This window comes from Triturus cristatus, chromosome 10, assembly GCF_964204655.1.
Source record: "Triturus cristatus chromosome 10, aTriCri1.1, whole genome shotgun sequence".
NCBI lineage: Eukaryota > Metazoa > Chordata > Amphibia > Caudata > Salamandridae > Triturus > Triturus cristatus.
Genome location: NC_140593.1, coordinates 803,644,520 through 803,669,444, shown reverse-complemented (window position 1 = coordinate 803,669,444; position 24,925 = coordinate 803,644,520). Strand labels below are relative to the sequence as shown.

The following is a 24,925-nucleotide window of genomic DNA, read 5'->3' as shown; positions in this document are numbered from 1 at the left end:
ATCACGACACACAAAAACAATGGGCTTACAGGTGTCATGCTTTAAAACTCTGAATGCCTCAGCACAGTGTACAAACCCTAGATTCCTACACAATGGAACAAGCCAGTACTTCCTCGCTGGTTTGTAGGCAGGGCAAAAAAAGATGACATGCAGCTCTGACTCTTCCTCCCAGTTACAGACTGGACACTCTCGCCGGGTCGCGTCTGACCATTTGCAGGAAAAGACACGGAGCGGCAGGGTGCTCAGTCTGAACTGGACGTATAATTTCCTTGCCAGGAATGGATGAAGGTCATCTAAAAAAGGCTCGAATCAGTACTCATTCTTCAAGGATACAAATTTAGCCATCAGATGACCTGTGGACGGGCTCCCTTGCACCTCTGCTAGCTTACTCATTCGGTAGGCTTTTACTAATTCAGGACGGGAGATTGCAAAACACTCTTGCTCTGGGTTGCTCCATAGGCTTGGTTTTCCCATCCTACTACATTCTTTTTTATATGGTTAAACCAGGGGATTTTTGCTGCTCCTGGGAAGCTCAATATCTTTTTCAATTCTGCTCTTTAGGCTGCCAGTTCCGGTGTCACCCATAGTCTGTGCCAGAAGGTTAGGGTCTGAGACCTATCTCCTCCCCAATGGGTCTAATTCCTAGGTCCACCCATAGAGGGATGAGGGGGGTACTGGAAGGGAGACCTAAGATCTGTCTCATAAAACTGTTTTCTACTTTACTCATGTCTCCACAATAACAGTGCCCCCATAATTCAGCGCCATACATTGCCGCACCCCTGGCTTGCACCTTATGAATCTCCACTATAAGCCAGGCAGGATTGGAGGAATAGTTTCTCAGTAGTTTGATAATTCCTCCAGTAGTTTAAGCTAGCATAAGCTTGGCTTTGGCAATTTGTGGGCCCCACCATGTTTTCTGTCAGGGTGACCCCTAGGTATTCAAATATCGTCACCCTGTCCAACGTGATACCCTCTAGACTAGGGTTGGGGTGCAATGTCTTGGGAGGATTGAAGACCACGAACGTTGTCTTCTGAGTATTGATCTCCAACCCCCTGTTATTACAAAAAATGGCAAAGCTGTCCAAAACCCTCTGGATACCCATAGGGGATTTCAACATTAAGAGGGTGTCATCTGCAAACATCATTGCTGGAACCTTGGTACCTGCCAGTTTGGGGGTGTCGTTGTCCCTGACCTCAGTGAGTTGGGCAATCAGTGCATTGACAAAGAGGCAAAACAGGGCTGGTGCGAGCACACAGCCCTGCCTTACTCCTCTGTCAACTGGAAATCGTGAGGTCAGGTCACCTCTTTTCCCACACCTTACCTGGGCAAAGTTACCTTCATGCAGTCTTATAAGTATGCTCAACAGGTAAGGGGGATCCCCATTTCTCTGAGTACCTCCCATAGCTTTACCCTAGGCATCAGATCGAAGGCCATCTTAAGATCCACGAAGATCAAATAGAGGTTGCCACCCTCCATTCTCACCGTTTTCCAAAATATAAGTTGGAGTCTGTATATTTGGTCAGCGGTGGAAGTGTTCTTCCTTAATCCGGCCTGGAATGGTCTTAATATCTCATGCTTGTCCATCCACCCTTGAAGGTGATCAAGGATTACCTGTGCAAAAAGCTTTTGTGTGACGTCAATCAGACTAATCGGTCTATAGTTAGCTGGTAGGAGAGGTGAGCCTTTTTTTAAATTGGAACTATTTCTGCCCCTGCCCAAGTTTCGGGGATCGGCATACCCTTCAAGATGGCATTAAATAAGACCTGAAGATAGGGTCCCCAGATGTTCGGTTTGTGCCGGAAAAGATCCCCTGGAATCTTGTTCAGTTCCGGTGCTTTGCCCGACGGGAGCCTATTTATCGCATTTACCACCTCTAGCAGGGTAAACTCTATGGCATCGACATAATTGCCCCTAGGCAGAATTACGGGTGAATCAACATGTGGGCCGGGAATTTTCTTTGTAGTGTACAAGGCCTGGAAGTGCACTATCCATGCTTCTGCTGCTATAATAAGTTCTAATGCTGGCTTACCCTTGCTACTTCCCGTGCTAACTATGGACCAGAACTCTTTTAAATCTTTGGAGGATAGGGCAGTTTTTAGGCATCCCATCTGTTCATATCCCACATCTCTGTAGGTAGGCGTGTGGTCTCCTTGTACAGCGCCCTCATTTGTTCGATGAGTGGGTTGTCTTTTGCTTTAATGGCCTCCAATAGGACCTGTTTAGCCTTACGGCAACTATCATTAAACCATGATTGCGTAACCATTTTGTTCCCCTTGGTGCTCATCTCTGGATAAAATACATCAGCCAGCTTGGATACCAACCCTGCATGGAAATCTGCAATTTTATTAATGGAAACGGCGGTCCCCACCGATACAGCCGCTTCTCTTAGTTCTATTAGGGCCGGGCCTACTGCATCTAGGCCCACATGCATCAAAGCAAAATCCAGTCGCAAACGGGCAGATTCTCAGAATCTGCCCCTTTGCGATTGGGATTTTTGCATTTGGGATGCATCATCCCAAATGCAAAAATCGCAATTTAAGGAATCTCTAAATTGCGATTGCTTAAATTGCTATTGCATTTAAGGAATCCCAAATTGAGATTCCTTAAATGCAATGCATGAAAGTTTAAAAATTAGCGATTTCGCTAATAGGGGGAGCAAATTGCCATGAAGTTGAACTTCATGGTAATTTGCAAAAACTTTGAAAAATGCACTTTAGTGCATTTTTCAAAGTTCCATTTTACACACACACATGCCCTTGCTGTGCCCATGTTTCCTGGAACAGGCAGATATCGAACTGGTCCACAAAAACTCCCCAGTCAGAGCAAGACAGTTTACTTTTCAGGCCGGCAACATTCCAGGATAGGACCTTTAGCTTCCTTCCTAGATCCTGATTGTCAATGGCGGCATCAAAAACATGGCTGCTCGAATTTCACATTCATCTATGGTTTATCAGAAAGGCATTTTAAAGTGCCACTTTGATCCAATCACAATTCTGCATATCCATGAATGGCTGAGTTCATTCATCATGGTCCTGGCATCTTTAGACAATGTTCTAGCATAGAAAGATGCCAACTATGTAATTTTAGTTTAAACTTGAAGGAGATAACCACGACAAGTGGAGTCACAAATGGATTGACATATAGGGTTCTTTGGGTTGGAGTGGGTGAGTAGGCTTTTTAACGTGTCAGCTGTTTGATGTGACCTTCAGGACTGACTTACCGTAAGTTCATCGTTTTATGATCAAATTTGGAAGATAACCTATGTTTTTTACAGTGCTACAAAACCACACAATTTTGACTACACAATCACATTATTGTTATCCTACTCTTCTTGGAAATTTAGAGGTCCCTGAAAAATACGCACTCAGTCTTACATGCCTCCTACCATGTAATATATTTGAGTGGCACGTACCAACCTATGACGTGTCAATTTCTTTAGCCTCACATATTAGTATTAAGGTGATCTCACCTGTCCCATGTGCACCTTCTTTAAATTTCTCCACAATTATAGGTATTGCATGTCATTGTATTTTCTCCTTCCAACATTTCTAACCCAGTGTCTACAGCAATCCTCTCTAGGAGCAAATATAGATTCAAGGGCTATAGCTGTTCACTTCCTGGCTGATCAGCACAGGTTTCCAAGTGGATGCTGTTCTTAAAGTTTTAGTGCTATTATGACATTCACGTAGAAAACCAAAAATGATACCATTAATTCGCCAGTGGAAACAATATTTGCACTGATGTTTAGCCCTACTAATTAGCCTCAGGGTTGAACTTTAATAGTTGACCTTAACCTAAAAGGCTCTCTGACGCATGAGCAATAGCATCCCTTGAACATTATCTATCAAAATTATGTGTGAATAGTTTGATGCGAGGGATTGGCTTTTCTTACAAACCTCCAAATATAGGGTCACTGCATTGTAGGTTACAGACAACCCAAGTTAAATAAAAATGAAATGACCTGGAAGCAGAATCGAGTCAATTAGGCTTTTGCCCTACGCATAGGTTTAGTAACAATCTTCTTTATCCTTAGGTATTCTGGAAGATGGTGGCTCAGATCAACTTTTGGAGACCTTGAGTTCCTTGGACTGTAGATATTTTATTGAGCCCCAGCTAGTGCCGTGCAGCATTACCTGGAGGAGAGAGATGCCACCAGGTTGGTCTGGCTTGGTGAGTACCTTAAACACATGTTGCAGGCACATATTCAGGCAGAGCACTTTTTAAACGTCTTGAAGTAGCATCATTAAGAATGCACTGCTCTCTTATTTTTTATTCTTCTGACAGTAGCCCCTATAATACTTTCTATCTGTAGTATATTCACTGATCTATCTGGAATATTGTGAAGGGTAGTCTTCAGGTGTTTAGGGGACTTAACCTCATTTATCAGGTTAAAAAGTGTGCTAATTCAAAAACCTTTTTCAGCATAAGGGATGGTTACTTGGCCCTGATTAGAAAGTCTACGTAGATCACTGTGTCCTATGCTGTAGTTTTTTCTTAGATAATACTTGCTTCATTTCAACATGTACTTTTAGAGTGTAACTAAATCCCTCTGCTCTTCTCTGCCTGAATGACATGCACATGTCAGTGTGAGTGCTTGATAACGTCCAAAACTGTATTGACAGGCTACCATCTATTGTCTAAAATTATTTTTCCAGGTAACCCCTAGGTGATAAACAGTGACTGCAGATAGTATAACAATGCCTCTTAGTTGGTGACCTGGGAGTGAAAAAATCACTACCCTCCTCCTCAGGCGCGGTTTACAATGTAGACCTTTTTAAGAGAGGAATGCCACGCTTCATAAAAAAATTGTTCAGTTTCCCTGATTGATATTCATTACTCTTTCAAATAGCTCTTTGCCTTATGTCCTTCCACGGGCAATACATTCTTCCTCCACAGTTGCACACATTATCCACAAGTTCTGTAAGAACAAACGCTCAAGTTACATACAAACAGTGGCTCCACAATAGACTCCAAACCGAGACCTGTGCTTGGCTATCTTGCACTTGATTTACTAGCATGCCTAGTGACATCAGACACTTGGAAACAGATCACTTGGCATTCAGTGTCACAGGCTCTGGAAAGCCTTGAACTGACTTGAAATGACTTTGAGAGCCAAATCCTTCCTCTTCAGGAAACTCCTACAAACAGAAAGTTCAAATCTGTGTTTCCATTAGAGACCTTTGATTACAATGATAGCGAAGGAATAATAACAAATAAAGTATATTATTATTCCGCACATTCCTTTATATTTTTAACTATTCTAGGCTTATGTCTCTAAATTGTTTCCTTTTTGGTCTTGTCTACCAGAGCTCATGTCAAAACACATACAAATACACAAAGAGTGGGCTTTGGATCACTACCCCTTCAGCTATTGGTATCAACCAATAGTAGTATTGTAAAGCTATATATTTTGCAAAGGTGATTGGAAAAGGAGCCGGTTTCCAGCATTACATGTATATGTAAAGCTGTATTCTCAAAATATTTCAAGCAAAGGACAGTATTAAGAATAAAAACCATTCTCCCTACTCCTTTTTTCCACATCCACTCTTCTTTTTGAAATGCTTAATTTGTGAGGATAAATGATATATGAAAGGAGTGAAATAGCCAACTGTGTTATCTGACCCCCCTGAGCATCATCAGTATTGCAAATGAACCCATGCATCGCTGCTTTCTGGATAGTGCATGTTTAGTGCCGCTTATAGAAATGAAGGAGAGGTCTGGATATTCATGCTGGGGAGAACGTTCAACCTTTGTAACACAGGAAAACGCCTCACAAGCTGTTGGTAGCATCTTTCATTCTGGTCCAACCAAAGACACTTATAAGACAAACAAATATTGGTATTATTTTGATTCATTGCACATTGCATTTTTCCCATTTATGCACCATGTGCAGCTTATGTGTGTCGCTTTCAGTACAACTGTGGAACTGTAAACCAACTCTATAACCACCTGTTACTTCACCATTAAGCCTATCATGTACAAGGATTTTAGATCATTGTATACAGGCTCGTACTTTTATTGGTAAGATTTGAGGGGTGTGAATCTCAAATTTTCCAACTAAAAAAGCAGTGGGCTACAGGATGGAGGGGTGAGATGACCAAGGTTCGGGATAGACTGTTTCCTTGGTGGGGCTCTGTCTAGAGTGGCACAGTGGGTGAAAAAACGGGGTTGGAATGCTACCCCAAGTGTTTGCCACTGGTTAGACTATTTGCAAACATGAATCCCGTCAACTTTTAGGTGTTTGGTTGCCAGTATTATGCCTGGAAACTTTGGATTGGCTCAGCTTTTCAAGCCTATTTCTGTCAATGGTTGTGAATTCCAAAAAGTAGAACATTTGCACCCATTGAAGGAGTATGGGTGCTGATTTACTACTTTTTTTTGGTAAGCCAGCCGCTGTTTATATATTTAAGAACCCGTTCCAAAAAATGAACAAGTTAAAACATCTTAGTGAAATAAGAACAACGATAAAAACGGCCAGAGACATGGCAGCCCGACTCAGGGCCCCTAGACCCAGTTACCAAACCAAGAATGCATTTGAGAGGTGTCACACCCCTACAGCCCTGCTGAAGCTACGCCCATCCCAACTGGGCCTGGCAGTTTTCCCTAGAACCCATGACTATGGCCATGTTCAACAAAATGGCCTAGGGTCCCTGCCCTATGATCACTTATTTTAAATATATTTTCACTGCAAGTGTGAATGCACAAATAGGTACACATGTCCGTTAATGAGCAACAGCAATCAAACACAGTTGTGGAGGTATATTTATTTAGGCTTAAGCTTGAGAGATACGAAGCAGTTGGCTGCCAAGTATGCTCTGCCAGACACAGCTGTCTCAATCTTGAAATACTGTTTGAATTACTTTGATATACATTGAAATAGCTGAATCAGACATGTGTGCAGACAGTGGTGTTTTGTAATTAAGCCTTATACAATCACAAACAAGAATCTTAGCAGAGCATGAATACATTCTTACGGTGTGAGGACAGGTGCGGTTTTCAACATCTGCTGTTCTCGTTCTCTCTTATCTACCTGTTCCTTCAGTTCATGAAAACAGAGGGTAAGCTTAACAAACACAAACAGTTCTCAAATGTTTAATGTGGTCCGGCATATATGCAGAAGCCAGGGTTTGTACAGCTGCATGGCTCATGAAATCACGGTAAAGGCACAACATGGAGAAAACTTGCTCAATATCATATTTATGTTCCCACACATGCCCTCATCGTCATCTCTGCTACAATAAGGCTTGATGGTAGAGTTGTAAACTTGGTGCAGGTGTGCAGATCTCCCTGTTTCTTGATCTTGCCTTTTACAAATCGTTATATCAAGTGTCTGGCGGTCCCATGTATTAAGCCAAGTTGTAAATAGAGGGGGGCACACAGGCAGATTAATAGGGCGAGCTTAACCATGAGTTTGGCTTGACTCTAAGAGTGCGTGCACGAGCCAAGACTTAAAAACGTTTGGTATGTATATCGTACTGCAAACCTAATGTAAATTATGATACAAGCTCTTCAAAATTCTAAAAAGAGAATTTCTTTAACACACAGAAGCATTTATCATTAGCACATCAATTTTCTTGACTGCATAGACAGACATTTATTAAAAGTGCTAGTTTTTAGAAACATTTATAACTTGCCCCCCAACAACAATTCCATTAGTGTACTAAGAGGTAAGTCAGTAGACATGTAAACATGACTTAGATTCATATTATAGATAGAGCAATATTCCAACCTGTTAAATCAAATATAAGAGGTGCCTGTACAGTGCACATCCTCAACTCAAGTATTTAAAAGTATGCCAGTAGGTGAAAATAAAGAAAAAAACAGGCCCTATAAACCAAAATATGTGCCTGGAGTTTGGATAAGCAGGGAAGCTGATATTGAGTCCAGGTTATCTGGTTTCATATTTTGAAATTCAGCCATTAGATGGTAATAGAGTAATCTAGATGAAGATACTAGATTATTTGCTGTAATTACCCATCTGAGCACTGGACTTTGCTGACCAGAGATTTGACCTTGCTATTTCCCCCCAAAACATGCCAGATGGAAATTACATTTCAAGGCAACTGATTCTAGATTCACTGCCACAGTCTTTTTGTTTTCCCTGTTCTCCTGGTGGGGACAGTACCCACCACCCCTCCATGCTAATGTGCTTTCAGTCCCCTATATTGGGATAAAAGTCCTAGGCATAGGTTTGTGAATCGCTTTCCTCTTGCTCCCTCATGTTTCTTGACAGCTCTCTGTGTTTCCCCCATTGAGCTTGAAAAAGTATGCAAGCCCATTGTAGGAGATTTGTTTTCATAATTCTTTTTTTAATTAAGCCTGCATGAGCCATCGGCTAGCCCATGCACTCTCGCTAGCAAGACACTATTGCTTACAAAAATAGTTTGGGGCCCTCCCATTACTAACAATCTGTTGGCTTGCGTGACACTGTTCTTTGTAGCCTCATCATTTGCCATTGCATGCCAAGCATCATTTCCATTTCTTTCTGTGGAACAGGGAAAAAGCACAGATTGATTAAACTTAATCAGTGCTAGTCCGCTGCTGCTGATGTGACTGAGGTGCTATTTATATCATTAATAGTGCTTTTTTTTCTCAAATCCTATTCTTTATTATGTATGTATGGTGGACAATGTTATGGCTTCAGCTGAATTTAGGGAACCTCTGTGTGACCACACTCTACAGGGCAGTAACTTGCACATCAAGTGCAGAGATGTAACCTACCGTCTGCCACTGACTTTCCTCTAGCGTGCAGACTGACACTAGCAAAACACGTACCCTGGACTTCCCTGCTTGGTGTGATCCTCGGCACTCCATTCTAATCCACACCCCTCTAATCCACTCCAATCTAATCCATGCCACTCCTATTAACTCCACTCCATGTACTCTTATACACTCTGATCGACTCCACCCAAACCCACTCCAATCTCCACTCTAATCCACTCCACTCCACTCCACTCTATTCTACTCCAGTCCACTCCACTCTCATCTAATCCAGTAGACTCTAATTCACTTCAGTCCACTCTAATCCACTCCACTCTAACCCATTCCAATCCACTCCACTCTAACCCACTCCTCTCTCATCCACTCTATTCCACTCCAATCCTATCCACTCTAATCCACGTTAACCAAATTCACTCCAATCCACTCTAATTCAGTCCACTCCAATCTACGCACTCTAATCCAATGCACTCATGTCCACTCCTACTAAATCTACCCACTCTAAACCAGTGCACTCCAATCCACACCGCTCTAATACACTCCAAGCCACTCCACGCTAATCCACTCTAGTCCTCCCCTCTCTACTTCAATCCACTCCACTCTAATCCACTCTACTCCACTCCAGAACACTCCAATCAATCCACTCTGCTCCACTCTAATCCACTGCTATCCAGTCCACTCTACTCTAACCCAATCCACTCCACTCTAATACAGTTCAGTCCACTCTAATCCACTCCACTCCAACCCCCTCTACTCAAATCCACTCCATGTCAAGCCACTCCATTCTAATCCATTCTATTCAAATTCACTCCATTTCAGTCCACCCTACTCCACTCTACACAAATCCGCTCTAATCCACTCCGCTCTAATCCACTCTAATCTACTCTTCTCTAATCCACTCTACTCTGATCAACTCCATTCTAATCCACGCCACTTATCCAATGCATTGAAATCCACCCTATTTCCCTCCACTCCAATCTAATCCAATCCACTGTAATCCACACCACTCCACTCTAATCCAACAAACTCCACTCCAATCCATTCCAATCCACTCTAATCCACTGCACTGTGCTCTAAACCTTTCCCTCCACTCTAATCCACTGCACTCTAATCCACTCTACTCCATTGCACTCTACTCCACTGTACTCTAATCCACTCTACTTCAATCCAATCAGCTGCAATCCACTCTACTCTAATCAACTCCACTCCACTCCTCACTACACCCATCCACTCTAGGCCACTCTACGCCAGTCCACTCTATGCCACTCCACTCTAAGACACTTTATGCCATTCAATGACACTCTTCTCCACTCTACGACCCACTATTATACTCTATTCCACTCTTCGACAATCCACTCTATGGGCCAGATGTACGACACCCAAAATAGCGCCTCACAAATTGCTCTAATCCACACTAATCCAATCCAATACATTGAAATCCACTGGATTTTCCTCCTTTCCAATCTAATCAATTCCACTTCACTCTAATCTACACCACTCCACTCTAATCCAACAAACTCCACTCAAATCCATTCAAATCCACTGAAATCCACTGCACTGTACTCTAAACCACTCCCTCCATTCTAATCCACTGCACTCTAATCCACTCTACTCCATTGCACTCTAATCCACTGTACTCTAATCCACTGTACTCTAATCCACTGTACTCCAATCCAATCCCCTACAGTCCACTCTAATCAACTCCACGCTTCACTAATCCCATCCACTCTAGGCCAATCTACGCCTGTCCACTTGACAACACTCTACGCCACTCCACTCTAAGACACTTTATGCCATTCAATGACACTCTTCTCCACTTTACGACCCACTATTCCACTCTGTGACACTCTGCACTATGGGCCAGATGTACGACGCCCAAAATAGCACCTCGCAATTGCGAGTATTTTGTGATTCTCATTTTGCGAGGCGCTATTTTGGATGTACAACAGTATGTAACACACTGTTAGCGATTCCTAATGGGGTTGCAAATAGAGAAGCTCATGAATATTAATGAGCCTCTCACAATTTGTGACCCCATTGGGAATATCAGGCCCACCCAGGTATGGGGGCCTGCTGGGCTCAGCAGATCACCATGTCTGGGACTGCTTTTAAATAAAGCAGTTTTTTTTAAATGCTGCCCGTTTTCCTTGAAGGAAAACGGGATTCATTAAGAAAAAAAATGAAACGTTTCCGTTTCATTTTTTAAGGGCAGGCAGTGGTCCCGGGGACCACTGGCTGCCCCTAAAAAAATATTTTACCTGCATTTGCAAAGGTGAAGAGGTCTCAAGGGGACCCCTTCCCTTTTGCGACCCCATTAACACCCTCTTGAAGAGGGTGGTAATTTGCGAGTTTTTTGCGACCGCAAATGCGGTTGCAAAACATTTGTACATGGGGTTGCGCTCGCTATTAGGAAGGGAACGCCCCTTCCTAAGAGCGACTCGCAATTCCAATAGAGCGAGTCGCAAATAAATTGCGACTCACTATTTTGGTATGGTACATACCCCTATTGGTTTTTGCATGCGCAAACGGATTCGCAAACCCGCTTGCACATGCAAACACTGTCATACATCTGGCCCTATGACCCTCCACACCATTATGTTTTAGCCATGCTGAACAGAAGCCTCACTGGTGTACAATATGGCTAAAACGCATTGCCAAAGGCCATGGCTCTCTCAAGGCGAGACCTGTTGGCTTTGCCAATGCTTGTTCTTGATGTCAGAACTGGTCACTGAGGATGGAAGGATAGGTGAGACCCACCAAATGTCAAATATATCCCGTTTTGAGTGAGAGAGGCTACTGCCTACTTATCCCCAGGCTATGAGGTGACTGATGGTCAATGGAGCTTCATTCTAACTAAGGGTATACAGCCCATTGTGTGGGATTGCTAAACACAGGTCCTGCTGTCTGTCAGAAACAGCATTGTATACAGTACTTCACAAAGCCATCACCTAGTGGGGGTCTCTGAATGTAAGAGCCGACTGTCTGAGCTGGAGGCATTGTGCCGATCACGAGTGATGTCTTCTGCCGGCGGTAGTCCAGAACATCTTCACCCAGTGGGGCACTCCTCAGGTGGACTTGGCGCCCTTGGAAAATGCACAGTGCCCCTGTTCTGCTGTTTCCAGTATCCATTGAGGAGAGCCTTGGGAGACGCATTTCAGTTGAGGTGGAACTTTCAGCTGCACTATGTGTTCCCCCTCCATACCCTTTATTCCTCAGTTTCTGAGGAAGATTCGGCAAGAGTGGGCTAAAGGCATTCTCATTCCCCAGATTGGCCAAAAAGGTTGTGATATGGAGACCTACTGAGCTTCTTCACATGTCCTTCACTCCACCTGCCATCCAGGCCAGATCTCTCTCCATAGGGAGGGGATAGTTGTGCACCTTATCTCCTCCACCTCCACCTACATGCTAGGAGATTGAGGAGGGACGACTTATCTACTTTCAGCTGCCACTGGAGGTGGTAGACGTCATCCTATCTGCACGTCGCCACCCCACAGTCTGTTCTAACTGATGAGGCAACTCACTTGCATGGTACGTGGACAATGATGTGGATCCCTTGCAGGCCAAGTTATTCTATGTGTTGCAGTTGTGCTTTCCTTGGCTCAGAGAGGATGGCCTTTGGCAATGTGAAGGGTTGTTTAGCCGCCTTATCTGCCTTACTCTGTCTGCCGGATCAGCCATCACTGTTTAAGTACCAAGTGGCCATATGTTTTCTCAAGTGTCTTGACTAAACTTTTTCCTCCCACTCCCTTTGTGGTTCTTCAATAGGACTTGAATCTGGTTCTTAAATTGTTGATGGGGACTCCGTTCGAGCCCCTTGACAGTTGTACCTTTTGTATGTTAACTATCAAAACTCTATTTTTGGTTGCAATAACTTCTCCTAGGAGCGTCACTGAGTTATCTGCCGTCTTCCTTTTACAACACTTTTCCAAGACAGGTTGGTGTTGTGAATTAGGGCTGCTTTCCTTCCCCAGGTGTCCAGCCCCTTCCATCTTGCCTATCACCCATCCCACGTTCTACCCTCGTCCTCATCACACAAAGGAGGAGGCATGGTTGCATAAGTTAGATCCTAGGTGAGCGGCCAAATACTACCTAGACTGCACCAACCAACACAGATTGCATGGTCAGCTCTTCATTGGCGACTATTGTGTAAAAAAGTTAAAGTGGTTCAGAAGATACTCTACATTAAAACTTGCTGCACCTTGGCCAAGAATGAACTGGCTGAGGGGATCCATGCTCATTCCACCAGAGACAAACCTACCTCTTCTGCTCTTGCACAGCGGGTTCCGATTGTGAATGTTTGCCCTGCGACAACTTGGGCCTCCTGCACACAATTTCTAAACCCTATCGTCTCGACTCTGAAGTGATAAGGGATGGTCACTTTAGGTCCATCCTGCAGGACTTCCTGGTATAATCATCCCTCCTCCTAGGTGGGGTATTTCTGTGAAATCTGTTCTAAGGGTGAGGAATCTGCAGGTAGACGGATCCAAAAGAAGACAAAGTTACTTACCTTTAGTAAAGATCTTTCTGGAGGATACTGTATCTACCTGCAGATTCCTCACCAACCCGCCCTCCCCTCAGTTTGATGGATGATCTTTACACACCAATTAATAAGATCCTCTTATGCACTCCTTTGGTCCTGCGAAAATATTTCACTGGTGTCATTCTACCCTCTCGTCTCGAAGGCTTGGATAAAATGGAGGGTAACTGACATCAGTACACCAGGGATTGCGCAAAATGGGCTCGGTGGCGTCATCTAACGTCACTTCCATCACCGATCGAGTCCAGTGTCCTCTATTTGAGACCTCAAAGCTGTCAAGTTCACTGATCCAGTGTGATGCCTGGGGTTGTGATACAGGTGAGGAGTCTGCAGGTATCTACCAGAATGATTGTTACTGCAGATAAGTAACTTTTTCACTCAAAAATTAGGCCCCACCTCCCTGAATTCACGGGATGTGGACTTGCAAGTCCACACTTTTAGGTAACTTTACACTCATAAATAGTAGATGGCTTAAAGTAGTGAAGTTTCTCAAAAATGTAAGAGTAAACTTGCTTGCGTAGATTTACTCACATGTAAGGTGACCGTTGTGAATATGCTACAAAATGTCCTACTGAGCTGACTGCTGGATTTCTCAGGAGCCCAACCTGGTTCTCTGAAAATATCAGATCTCACACTGAATGCTTATAAATCGTAAAATGTTCTTTGCACAGTAATCATTACAGTAACAACTACTAAACAGCCAGGTGTGTTTTAATTGTTCTGCGAAAACAGCAAGCTGTGTTATACCTTTTATACTGAGAATAAGCTTTGTTCTATATTCTATGAGAAAACTACAGAAAGAATAAAATAGTAGATTGATTATACACAATACTTTAAGTATATGAGCACTGTATGTGTCTGCTTCCACAGAGTGGCCTAGAGGTAAAGGATGGAGAAGAGGAGGAGATGCTGGTGTTGGTAGGGCCTGAGGATTTCCTGAAGAGTGTCTACTCCTTAAGGAAGGTAAGACCTGGATTTGCTTTGGGCCCAGAGCCCAGTTGCTTGTAGTCAGCGAAACACTACTGTTGGTGGCAACTTGATGATGCCTCTGCCCGCAGTACATGCTAGAGACTGCAGTGGGCCACGGGAGATAGTCTAAGGCACACCAGTCATTTTAGGACTAAAGTCTTTTGTTGTTTAGTCATCTATGTCTGAATTCAAACAGGTGACCTAGAAGCTACCCGCAGTAGACTCTTAATTCACTTAGCTAGTCACACAGCTCTACTTGGGATTTTCATATTAATGTAGGAAACATACCCTTTTTCAGAGTTGAATTACGGTTTTTGAGTAGTCATCAGTGGATTCTATTTATTTGGGATTAGAGAGTTGCCACTCGCCCCAATTGCTTTTCTGACCTGTGTTATATGTCTAATGTTTGATGTGCTATACTGCTCTCTAGAACAGCAGTGAAGTAAACTACAATCAATAGCTGATATAGTGGCACCAAAGATAGGTATAAGAGGTTATCCAAAAGCATTTGGAGAGGAAGAAAGCTTATGTTGCTAAATGCACAAAAGATACTCAAAACCTGAGTAGTCTAATTGAAAACGTACAAAATATTCAATCCTCAAAACACATCATTGAGAATACCTGCTTCAGTTTTGTAATCAGAGTTCAAAGATCTGGGACTTAATTCTAGACAGTGATTAATTCTCTACATATCCCACACTTAACATTATCTCAGTGCAATGGTACTTTTACACATTTACTCCAATCCTGGAGGAGGAGATAACCACATTGTCTTCCATGATCAAGACTAAAATGTGCCTGAGAATTATTTCCCAACTTCCTTCATGAAACATGTCATTTGCATCTTGATATCTCTCATGTCCCCTCTGATAAACTCTCACTTCTTTGTTGGCACAGTCCCAAGCCAGTCGCAACATATGATTATCTCTTCATTCATGAAGAAACCCACTGCAGACCCACAAGATGTGCTCAACTATCTCCTGATGTTCAATTTGTCATTCCCAAGCAAACTTTTATAAACAATAGGAACAAACCAACTGTAAGAATACATCGAACAAAACCAGTGAATGCTAGTTTTTCCTTCAAGGGGAAAATGCCCAGCCCTGATTGACATCAGAAACTAGATCCCCCTCACCTTTATTCAAGCCTAGCAAGCGGCCTTGATCCTCCTTGATCACTCAACATCTTATGGCAGTGTTGACCACAACATTCTGTTGTGGATATTGTGAAGCTGGTCTAGGATATCTTAGATTCCCTGTACATGGATTAGTTAAGTAGTCTGTGGTCGTACTCACCAAGTATGCATGGGCTGTGTAGAAGCCCTCCTTCTGTGATCTCTAAGTGTTGTCTGTGTGATCTCTGTGTGGTGTCTGCCAAGGGTTCTGTGCTCTTCCTTCTCTTGTTCAACTCTCCATACAGCCACTGTGTCAGCTACCGGATCACATCAAAATCCACTTCCAAATATATACTAAATACACAAATCTACACCCGGAGAAAAACCCTACGGTAATACAACATTTTCTACACCACATACAACTTTGGATGACAAAAAGCTTCCTTTGCCCAAATAAGGTAAACTGAACTCTTTTGGAAGACAAGATACTGTCTCTCTCTCATTTCAGTACCACACAGTTTAAGGCTTGCATGCACTACGACCCTAGAAGCAAGAAAGATGGAGATCATTTTTGATTTGAGCCTTTCTTTCTCATCTCAGATCAAAGTTGTAGTGAAGGTGGTAAACCTATAAGTCTCCTTACTCCGCAAAATCTTCTCTCTCTTGCAAAGCTCTTAACAAATTGAACTTTGACAATGCCTCTTCGCCTTGTGATAGATAGACTTATTCAGTGTGATTTACAATAGGCCTGAAAAAGAACTTGATTGACTAATTGCAAAACCAAGTCACCAAGTGTGCCTTAAAGTGCAAATATGTGATAATGCTAAACAATCCACTGTCTCCCAGTGGGTGCTAGGAGTAGGTTTAGTGCATCATCTCCAAGGCCTACTCGAACATAATAAATTGGGCCCCCTTCATCTAGGATAGTGTGTTCACTTTCCTTAAATGTGAATACACTTCCTATTGCCAGAAATATGGAGGACAAACCATATCTGTGTTGGGACCAAAAGTGTGGAACAATCTGATCTTTAAACTCAGACGTGAAGCTCCATACTTTTAATTTAGGAAATGTCCGAAAGTTCTTTTCAAGATTGTCTTGGCCTAAATCTATCTGAGCTGCCATTGAAACTGTGTAAATGTCTTACCCAAATGAACTCTTGTGGCCCAGCTGTAATCCGTACGGTGTTTTTTATGTTTGTCCTCATTTGTTTATAATAAACTGTGGCTCAAAGGTATCCCTTCATGACAGCCAGTACTTAGTAAAACACCAAAATAAATAAATAGCTAAATCAATAAATGAGATCAGAGATAGGGACATGTACAGGGTTTTACCATTAGGGTCAAATTGTAGCGAAACAGCCTCAACTATTGCAGTGCTGTTGTTGGGTTCAAGCAAGGCTCCAATAAATGGTCTCACCATATTCCTTGTTCAAAAGCATCCTTCTCCCTCCTCCTGATGGTAACAAGGCATATCTTTCACCATTCCAGAGCTGATTACATTTGTGTTAGAACTCAGTCAGAAGTGCTGAGTTGCTCTGTTAAAGAACAACAGACCTTTCAGCTTTAGAGGTTGATTGTCAGAAAGGAAAGTCTTGTTGAGGGACTTTTCTTCCGAATGTTTCTGCTAGTGCTCTGTCCTTCACAGGTGTTCTTTCATGCTGCAAAATGTTTATTTTAAAACTCAGTGTTACAACAATTTATAAAGCATCAACACCCCAGAGGGCATGCAAGCATTAGACTCTAGATGTTTAGGGCACATCAACTGAAACAGGATTCCCACCTGTTTCAGATGCATACACCTCGGTAGGAGAAAATGTGTTGAGCTGTTGTGTTTGGAATTGAGACTCTCTTAGATGCTGACTGAATGCAGATCGAAGGCGGTGCCCTGTTTTTAAAGGTCTCTGTTGTAGTTCTAGATATGCTGATATAGAGAGTGTCTGTAAGTGCGACCAAGACTCTGACTCTGTTTGAACCACTTACACTTAACTAGCAATTGATATGCTATTAGCAAAAATATTTGAATGGGTTGCAATTTACACAGATGCCAGCAGGGCTTTGGATCTTTGACATAGATAGATCTTGAAAGTAGATAAGGCTCTCCAGATCCTTTCAGTGAATGTATTTCTCTGCCTGCTGTAATATCACAAAGACTATCTAGATATCAGGGTTACTTCTCCTTGTCTGTTCCAGGTGCTTCTCGAGATTAATTGAGATTATATGTAGCAGATGAAACCAAACTGCCCGTCTTGGAGGGGGACAGAGTGTATGTATCTATTAGCAGAGAGTGACATAAATGTTCTTTCGGTAGAAGTTTGCTTGGAGACAAGTAGAAGAAGCTTCATTATACGTCTATTAAGAGTCTTCCAATTTGCCCCAACTACTTCATGTTGTTGAAGTATGCTGTGTTGAGGTTATCATCAAAGAAACTGAGGGCATCTGAGCTCATTTAATAGTTATCCTAATGTAATTATTTTATTTATGAAAATAGACACAAAATGTAAATATAATTTAATGCCAGTGTTTGACACAAATATTGAAAAGTTAAGGTGCAAAGGAAGAGGTTTGTGGTTCAGCACATACAATGCAGACATTTACTTATTTTGGCTATTGGCACTCTTTGGTTATGTATACACTATTAAAACCAGATATTTAATGTAACCTGGCAGTAACACAGGAACGGTTGTCACAGTCAGACTGGGATTTCCTTACCGCAGCCCTCAAATAGGAGTGAGGAGTGGAGGCGAAATTATAAAATAATTTAAAAATGTGGTGAGGCACAAGATGGTCACCACTGTATAAGAGAGGATATAAACCTTGAAGGTTGGATTGAGACCTCAGTGTTGCTGTATTCCTTAAGTTAACATCTGTTTCTGATGTGTTGAACTCCTTGCTGGTGTTCTATCGACTCCTTTATTTCTCATTATTTGTTCATATGCTGTTCTTGCATTGCATCGATGGTTGAAACCTTGCACCTTCCTGTGCTCAGTACTGCTCTGGGATTTCTTCTACTCAGGGCGCGAGTGAAGCACCAGCAGTGACTCAGTCATTTGCTTTTGATGTTGCAGACAGACATCCAGAGAAGAAGATCTGCCTGATTGTAATCGGACTAGAGCCCTACCGATAGTAAGTCCCATTTACTCACCTGTTGGGCAACGCAGATGTGTATTTGTAAACCGTGGTATGTTTCCGAAAGATGCATGAAAACATGCTACAGATGCATCAGTTTGTGTGAGATAAATCAGCCAGCATTCTTTTTTTATCCAGGAAGTTGGTGTCAGGACTTACCAATGTCACTCAACAAACCCGTATCCACAGGAGCGAAGATGTGCCAAATCTCTCCTGTAGGGTATAGTCGATCCCAACAGTGAGAACTTTTTTGGTAACGACATACACCACCCAGGAGGGAAGAGACTGGACTCGATGGACCACCAGAAGGCGTGTAAGCGAGGGTGCGGGGTATCTGTCTCAGCAATTGGGAGAACCAGGGAATGGTCTGCAGCCTAATAAAGAGAGAAGAGGAAGGGGTAGAGATAACAAGAAACTAGGGTTAAGGATTCTCTACTATCTACCCACTATACGATTCAAATCTGGTAAAGGAACAATGTGACGCAAAAGTACTCCGTGTACTTACAACAACACCCCGGAGTCCACAACCTTGAATCTTCAGTCTCGTGGAGGGTGGAATGGAAATTATCTTTTTTGTTTTCTTATCCACGTAACTCTTTGTATTCTCCTAGCAAATCCTTCTTACGTCAGCAGGCCAATTTCAAGCGTTGCAGAATACTGGACAGAGTTCTCAAAGTTCAAGAGCAGTCTAAGCAGCATAAAACAAACTATGCGTCTTTCGTTCCTGAATGTGATCTAACGAACTCTAGTTCGCTTGTGTCATAGTTCTTAGTCTGAACGGAAATAAAAAGTCCTCAGGTACCAAGGCTGGGAGGTTTCTCGTTAAACACCAAAACAAAATGCGGGAGAGGCTGAAGGCTCCTTTGCAGTCGGTTCGCTTCCCACTTCAATCCTGTATTTGCGGGAGAGTCTGAGTGAGCCTTTGCCTTCGTGTTCAACTTAAATCAGTTTCCCCAGAGTTTTTGGAACGCGCATCTTAGGCTCACAGTAAAATGCCAGAAGCAAGTTTCTCGGAACGTAGACGGCAATATAGGATTCTAGAAAAGGACGGGAGAGTATTATCCAGCGTTCTCTCTGCGCTGGCAAGTAATACGAGACGATTTCCACCTGGAGCTTTTCTAACAAGGTCCAGGTGAGCTTGAAGCGGCAGACTCCAGAATTCACACAAGGGGGCGTGGTCCAACTTCAGGTGCACGACAATAAACCAAGCAGTGAAGCAAGGAGGGTCTCGGTCTTTTAACGGGCAGTTCAATGTGGTCATCTGACCTAGAGGCGTGTTTCTCACAGCAGTACACTTCTTCGCCACGATGTTACTACCTACTTGCATTATGGGACTGGTAGTAAATGGTGTTTGGTGATACCGATGAGAGTTAAGTCCGAGGGCTAACAGTTCTCCCTCCCAAAGGCCGCCTAACCGGCCGGGGTTTTGAAGGATTTAGAGCATGGAATCTTCTGGTTGATCTAGGTGCATGTACGTTTGATGCGGGTTCCCAAGATCTATCCTCTGGTGAATATCCCACCCAGTCTATTAAGTATTGTAACCTGCCTCTGTATATTCGTGAATCAAGGATCTTATTTACTTCGTACTCTGGTTCCCCTTCAATATAGATAGGAGGCGGAGGGGGTTCAGGAAAAGAAGGGGGTATGTGCTGTTTGAGTAATGAGGTGTGAAAGACAGGATGTATCTGCATCTCAGGAGGCAACTCGAGCCTCATGGCGACAGGGTTGATTATTTTAAGGATTTTATATGGTCCGACAAATCGGGGTTGTAATTTGCGAGGACCTGGCAATGAAAGGTGTTTGGTGGACAACCATACCAAGTCTCCTACTAGATAGTCGGGGGCTGCTTTTCTGTGCTTATCCGCTTGCTCCTTCATGTGTTCTTTGGCTGATTGCAATTCTTGTTTGGCTTTGTTCCATATGGAGGATAGGTTAGCATGGTGTTCAGCGATAGCAGGGAGGTCAGGGGAAGATGTGCCAGAGAGGAGAGGTAAGAACCTAGGGTGGTAGCCTAAGGAAAAGAAGAAAGGAGAGAAGGAGGTTGCTGAATGAGTGGTGTTATTGTATGCGAATTCAGCCATGGGGAGAGCTTGGACCCAATCACTAGAGATGGTGTTCAATAAACACCGCAGGTATTGCTCCAGTGTTTGATTGGTCCTTTCAGTTTGCCCATCGGTTTGTGGGTGGTAGGCCGATGAGAGTCGGTGATCAATATGTAAGGCCTTGCACATCCCTTGCCAAAACTTTGATACAAACTGGGGATCACGATCGGAGACTATCATCGACGGTAAACCATGCAAGCGAATTATGTGAGTGGTGAAAACATCTATCAGTGCTTTCGCTGAGGGTAATCCACTGAGGGGGATAAAGTGGGCCATTTTGGATAGGATGTCTACTACCACCATGATGGTAGTAAAACCACGAACTCTAGGGAGGTCTGTTATGAAGTCCATACTTATGAACGACCAAGGAGTGCGAGGAATTGGTAACGGGTGCAACCATCCAGCAGGTGCACAATGTGAGGATTTTTGTCGGGCACAAGTAGGACATGCTTTTACAAAGTTGCTAATATCTTTAGTCATACCTTTCCACCAAAACCATCTCTGACATGTTTGTGTAGTTTTGTCCCCTCCGGGATGACCAGCTAATGGAAGGGCATGACACCATTTCATGATCACAAGACGAAGAGATTCTGTGGGAAGAAAGAGATGTTGGTCATGGTAATATAGGCCTTGCGATATGACGTTCCTTTCGCCCTTCACCAATTCTGCTGAATCCTGCGAGGAGTAGGCATGCAGAAGGGTGTCCAAAAAGGACTCAGATTCTTTCTTTTCTTTATTCCCTACTGCCAGACTCTTCTCTTTCGGGATGATAGACACAGGGGTTTCTAACACGTTTGTCTTCTTTTCCTAATCGTGACAAGGCATCGGCTTTACCTTGTTTGGTCCCAGGGCGGTATGTGATCACGAAATCATATTCGCTAAAGAAAGAGACCCATCTCAACTGGCGGGGAGTGAGTGCTTTTGCGGTCTTAAAAAACTGGAGATTTCTGTGGTCGGAGTATATGGTGATCACATGTGGTGACCCTAACAGGTAATGTCTCCATTCATGGAAGGCTAGTTTGATTGCCAAGAGTTCCCTTTCCCCGATAGTATAGTTCTGTTCAGCGGGCAGCAATTTCTTAGAAAAATAGGCTACAGGGTGTAGATTCCCAGATAGGGGGTGTCGTTGTGATAACACCCCTCCTACTGCATTTTGAGAGGTATCCTCCTCTACAAAAAAAAGGTTGAGTGCTATTCGCATGTTGAATGATAGGAGCTGAAGTGAACTTGTCCTTTAGAGAAAGAAACGCCTGTTCGGCTTCTTGATTCCACTCAAAGACCATGCCCTTTTTCAACAGTTTGGTGATAGGGGTTATGCTGTCAGAGAAATGGTCTATGAATCTTCGATAGAAATTGGCAAACCCCAGGAATGACTGTACCTCTTTCACCGTACTGGGACTTGGCCATGTAGTGATGGCTGATACATTCGATGGATCCATGTGTATCCCCTCAGGGGAAATAACAAAACCTAAGAAATCTATCTTTTTTTGGGCGGAAAAAACATTTGTCCAGTTTAGCCAAGAGGTGATTATCTTGTAACCTCTGTAGTATTTTCTTGACGTGGTCTACATGTTCACTTTCTGTCTGAGAGTAGATTAGAATGTCGTCAATATATACGATAACAAAAAGATCAATATATACGATAACAAAAAGATCTAGATACTCACTCAAAATCTCATTAACAAAAAACTGGAATGCCGCAAGGGCATTACATAAACCAAAAGGAATAACACAATACTCGAAAAAGCCAAACTTAGTGCGAAATGCTGTTTTCCACTCGTCTCCTTCTTTTATACGTATGAGGTGATAGGCACTCCTCAGATCTATCTTAGTGAAAATTGTAGCATGTCTTACTTGGTCCAATAGATTGGAAATGAGTGGAAGAGGATATTTGTTTTTTATCGTCACCTTGTTGAGGGCGCGGTAATCCAGGCAGGCCCTTAAACCTCCTTCCCGTTTAGGAAAAAAAAAAGTAGGGGACGACACAGGGGAAGTGGAATGCCTAATGAAACCTTTCTGCAACATATCTTGAATGTATTCCTGCAAGTATTTAGTTTCTGGTTCAGTAAACGTATATACTCTGCTTACAGCGAGAGTGGCACTGGGGATCAGGTCGATGCGGCAATCAAAGGACCTGTGAGGTGGTAAAGCCACCGCCTTAACTTCGTCAAATACTTGGTGATATTCCTTATATTCTACAGGAAGTACGTCATTTTTTTTTTTTCTATAGCACAACAAATCGGGGACTGCCATTGTTTGGTATCTTGATAACAATGAAGAACGCAGTAATCAGACCCCAATGTGATTTTTCTAGCACTCCAATCTATAGAGGGGTTTATGCAGTTGCAACCAGGGAACCCCTAGAATGGCCCCGAAATTGGGTGCATCAATCAAATCGAAGGAAACGTTTTAATTGTGCCCATTGGTACATGACATGATTATGTCAGGGGTTTGATGTGTCACCAACCCCGATGACAATTCTGAGCCGTCCACTACTCTGATTTTTTCGGGGTGAGGCTTAGGGAGAAAGGGAAGGCCAAATGTCTTAGCCATCGTGATATCTAGAAAATTCCCCGTTGCCCCAGAATCCAGAAGAATAGTAATTGTCTTTCTGTGTTGTGAAGACAAAATAAGAGTGACTAACATGGTGAAATGTTTAGGAATGGGTGATAGAGTGTTTGCCAAATGATGTGAGATCTGAGAATGCTTGAAACCTGAGGAAGCGATCTCTTCCTTCCCCAAGTTATCTAGTTTTCCGACATTGTAGAAGACCCGGTTTGGGTCAGAGTTGGCTTTGGAAGGGCCTTTGGTTTTACGTTGCACTCTCTAGCATAGTGGCCGCTTTTGCCTCAATAGAGGCAGAGGTTGAGTTTCCTCCGTCTTTCTCTTTCTTCAGGGACCAAAGGGCCACAAATACCACCTATTTGCATAGGCTCACTTGCCTCTCTTGCTTCTGTCTTGTCCCCTTTTTGTAATAAAAGACATGGATATTCCCCTTTGTTTTTTTCTCCTTTCCTCTCCCCCAATCTATGATCTAGTTTCACCACTAGGTCAATAAAGGAAGGGCAGTCCTCAGGGGGGTCTACAATCTGGAACAGGATGTCCTTCAAATCATCCCTTAATCCCCTGTAAACAGGGATGTGCGTTTCTCCTCAGGCCGTCGGGTTTCTGTTACCAGACGATTGAAAGTAGTAATGTATGTAAGGAGATCTTTGGAACCCTGTTTAAGACCAAGTAACTCATTATCACTGGCCTGCATGTAAGTGTGTCTGGCAAACAGGCTTTGCATGCGTTCTTTAAACAAGGCAAAATCATACAGTACTGGGCCGTCATTTTCCACTAGTGGTACGGCCCACTGGGCCGCATTCCCAACCAGATAGGATATCACAAACGCTACTTTGGCAGCATCATCTGGGAAAGAAGCTGCTCTACAAAGGAACTGTAAGTGACACTGATTCATAAATAGACTATATTTACTACTCTCCCCGTTAAACCTTTCTGGCGTGGCCAATGGTACAGGGGAAGGGGTAACTACCGTCACACTAACAGGGGTGGGGTTGGAACTATCAAGAGTACTGGTGGAAGCAGAGGGGCCATGAAAGCGTGCAGGTTGGATGTACTCTCTTTTAAACTTGGGAGAAGGGTCTGGCGGTCTTTGTGCCTTTATGGTGTCTAATTATGTTACTAAACGTTGGTTCTGTACTCTAAGGGTCTGGAGTTCTGTTTGTAAGGTAACGACAGCGGCCGTTAGTTCTTGCAGGGTAAGGTTAGGGTCTACAGGAGCTAAGCTACTGGGATCATAGGATGCGCCTTTATCCATCTTCGCTCGGGAGGATAAAAACCGTGGGCTTGGTTTTCTGTCAGGACTTACCAATGTCACTTGACAAACCCGTATCCACAGGAGCGCAGATGTGCCTAATCTCTCCTGTAAGGTATAGTCGATCCCAACAGTGAGAACTTTTTTGGTAACGACATACACCACCCAGGAGGGAAGAGACTGGACTCGATGGACCACCAGAAGGCGTGTAAGCGAGGGTGCGGGGTATCTGTCTCGGCAATTGGGAGAACCAGGGAATGGTCAGCAGCCTAATAAAGAGAGAAGAGGAAGGGGTAGAGATAACAAGAAACAAGGGTTAAGGATTCTCTACTATCTACCCACTATACGATTCAAATCTGGTAAAGGAACAATGTGACGCAAAAGTACTCCGTGTACTTACAACAACACCCCGGAGTCCACAACCTTGAATCTTCAGTCTCGTGGAGGGTGGAATGGAAATGATGTTTTTTGTTTTCTTATCCACGTAACTCTTTGTATTCTCCTAGCAAATCCTTCTTACGTCAGAAGGCCAATTTCAAGC

General features: G+C 43.3%; 1 protein-coding gene across 3 annotated transcripts in view; it reads left to right on the top strand.

The window, feature by feature from the left end:
- EME2 (essential meiotic structure-specific endonuclease subunit 2) overlaps positions 1 to 24,925 on the top strand; it is a 163,957-nt gene that overhangs the window by 23,119 nt on the left and 115,913 nt on the right. Inside the window, exons 2-4 of one of the 3 annotated variants that reach the window (XM_085628359.1) lie at positions 4,035 to 4,171; positions 14,127 to 14,219; positions 18,353 to 18,462. In XM_085628359.1, coding sequence (XP_085484485.1) covers positions 4,035 to 4,171; positions 14,127 to 14,219; positions 18,353 to 18,462 — 340 coding nt within the window. The remainder of the gene's footprint in view (positions 1 to 4,034; positions 4,172 to 14,126; positions 14,220 to 18,352; positions 18,463 to 24,925) is intronic. The other 2 variants (XM_085628360.1, XM_085628361.1) reach the window with 2 other exon arrangements.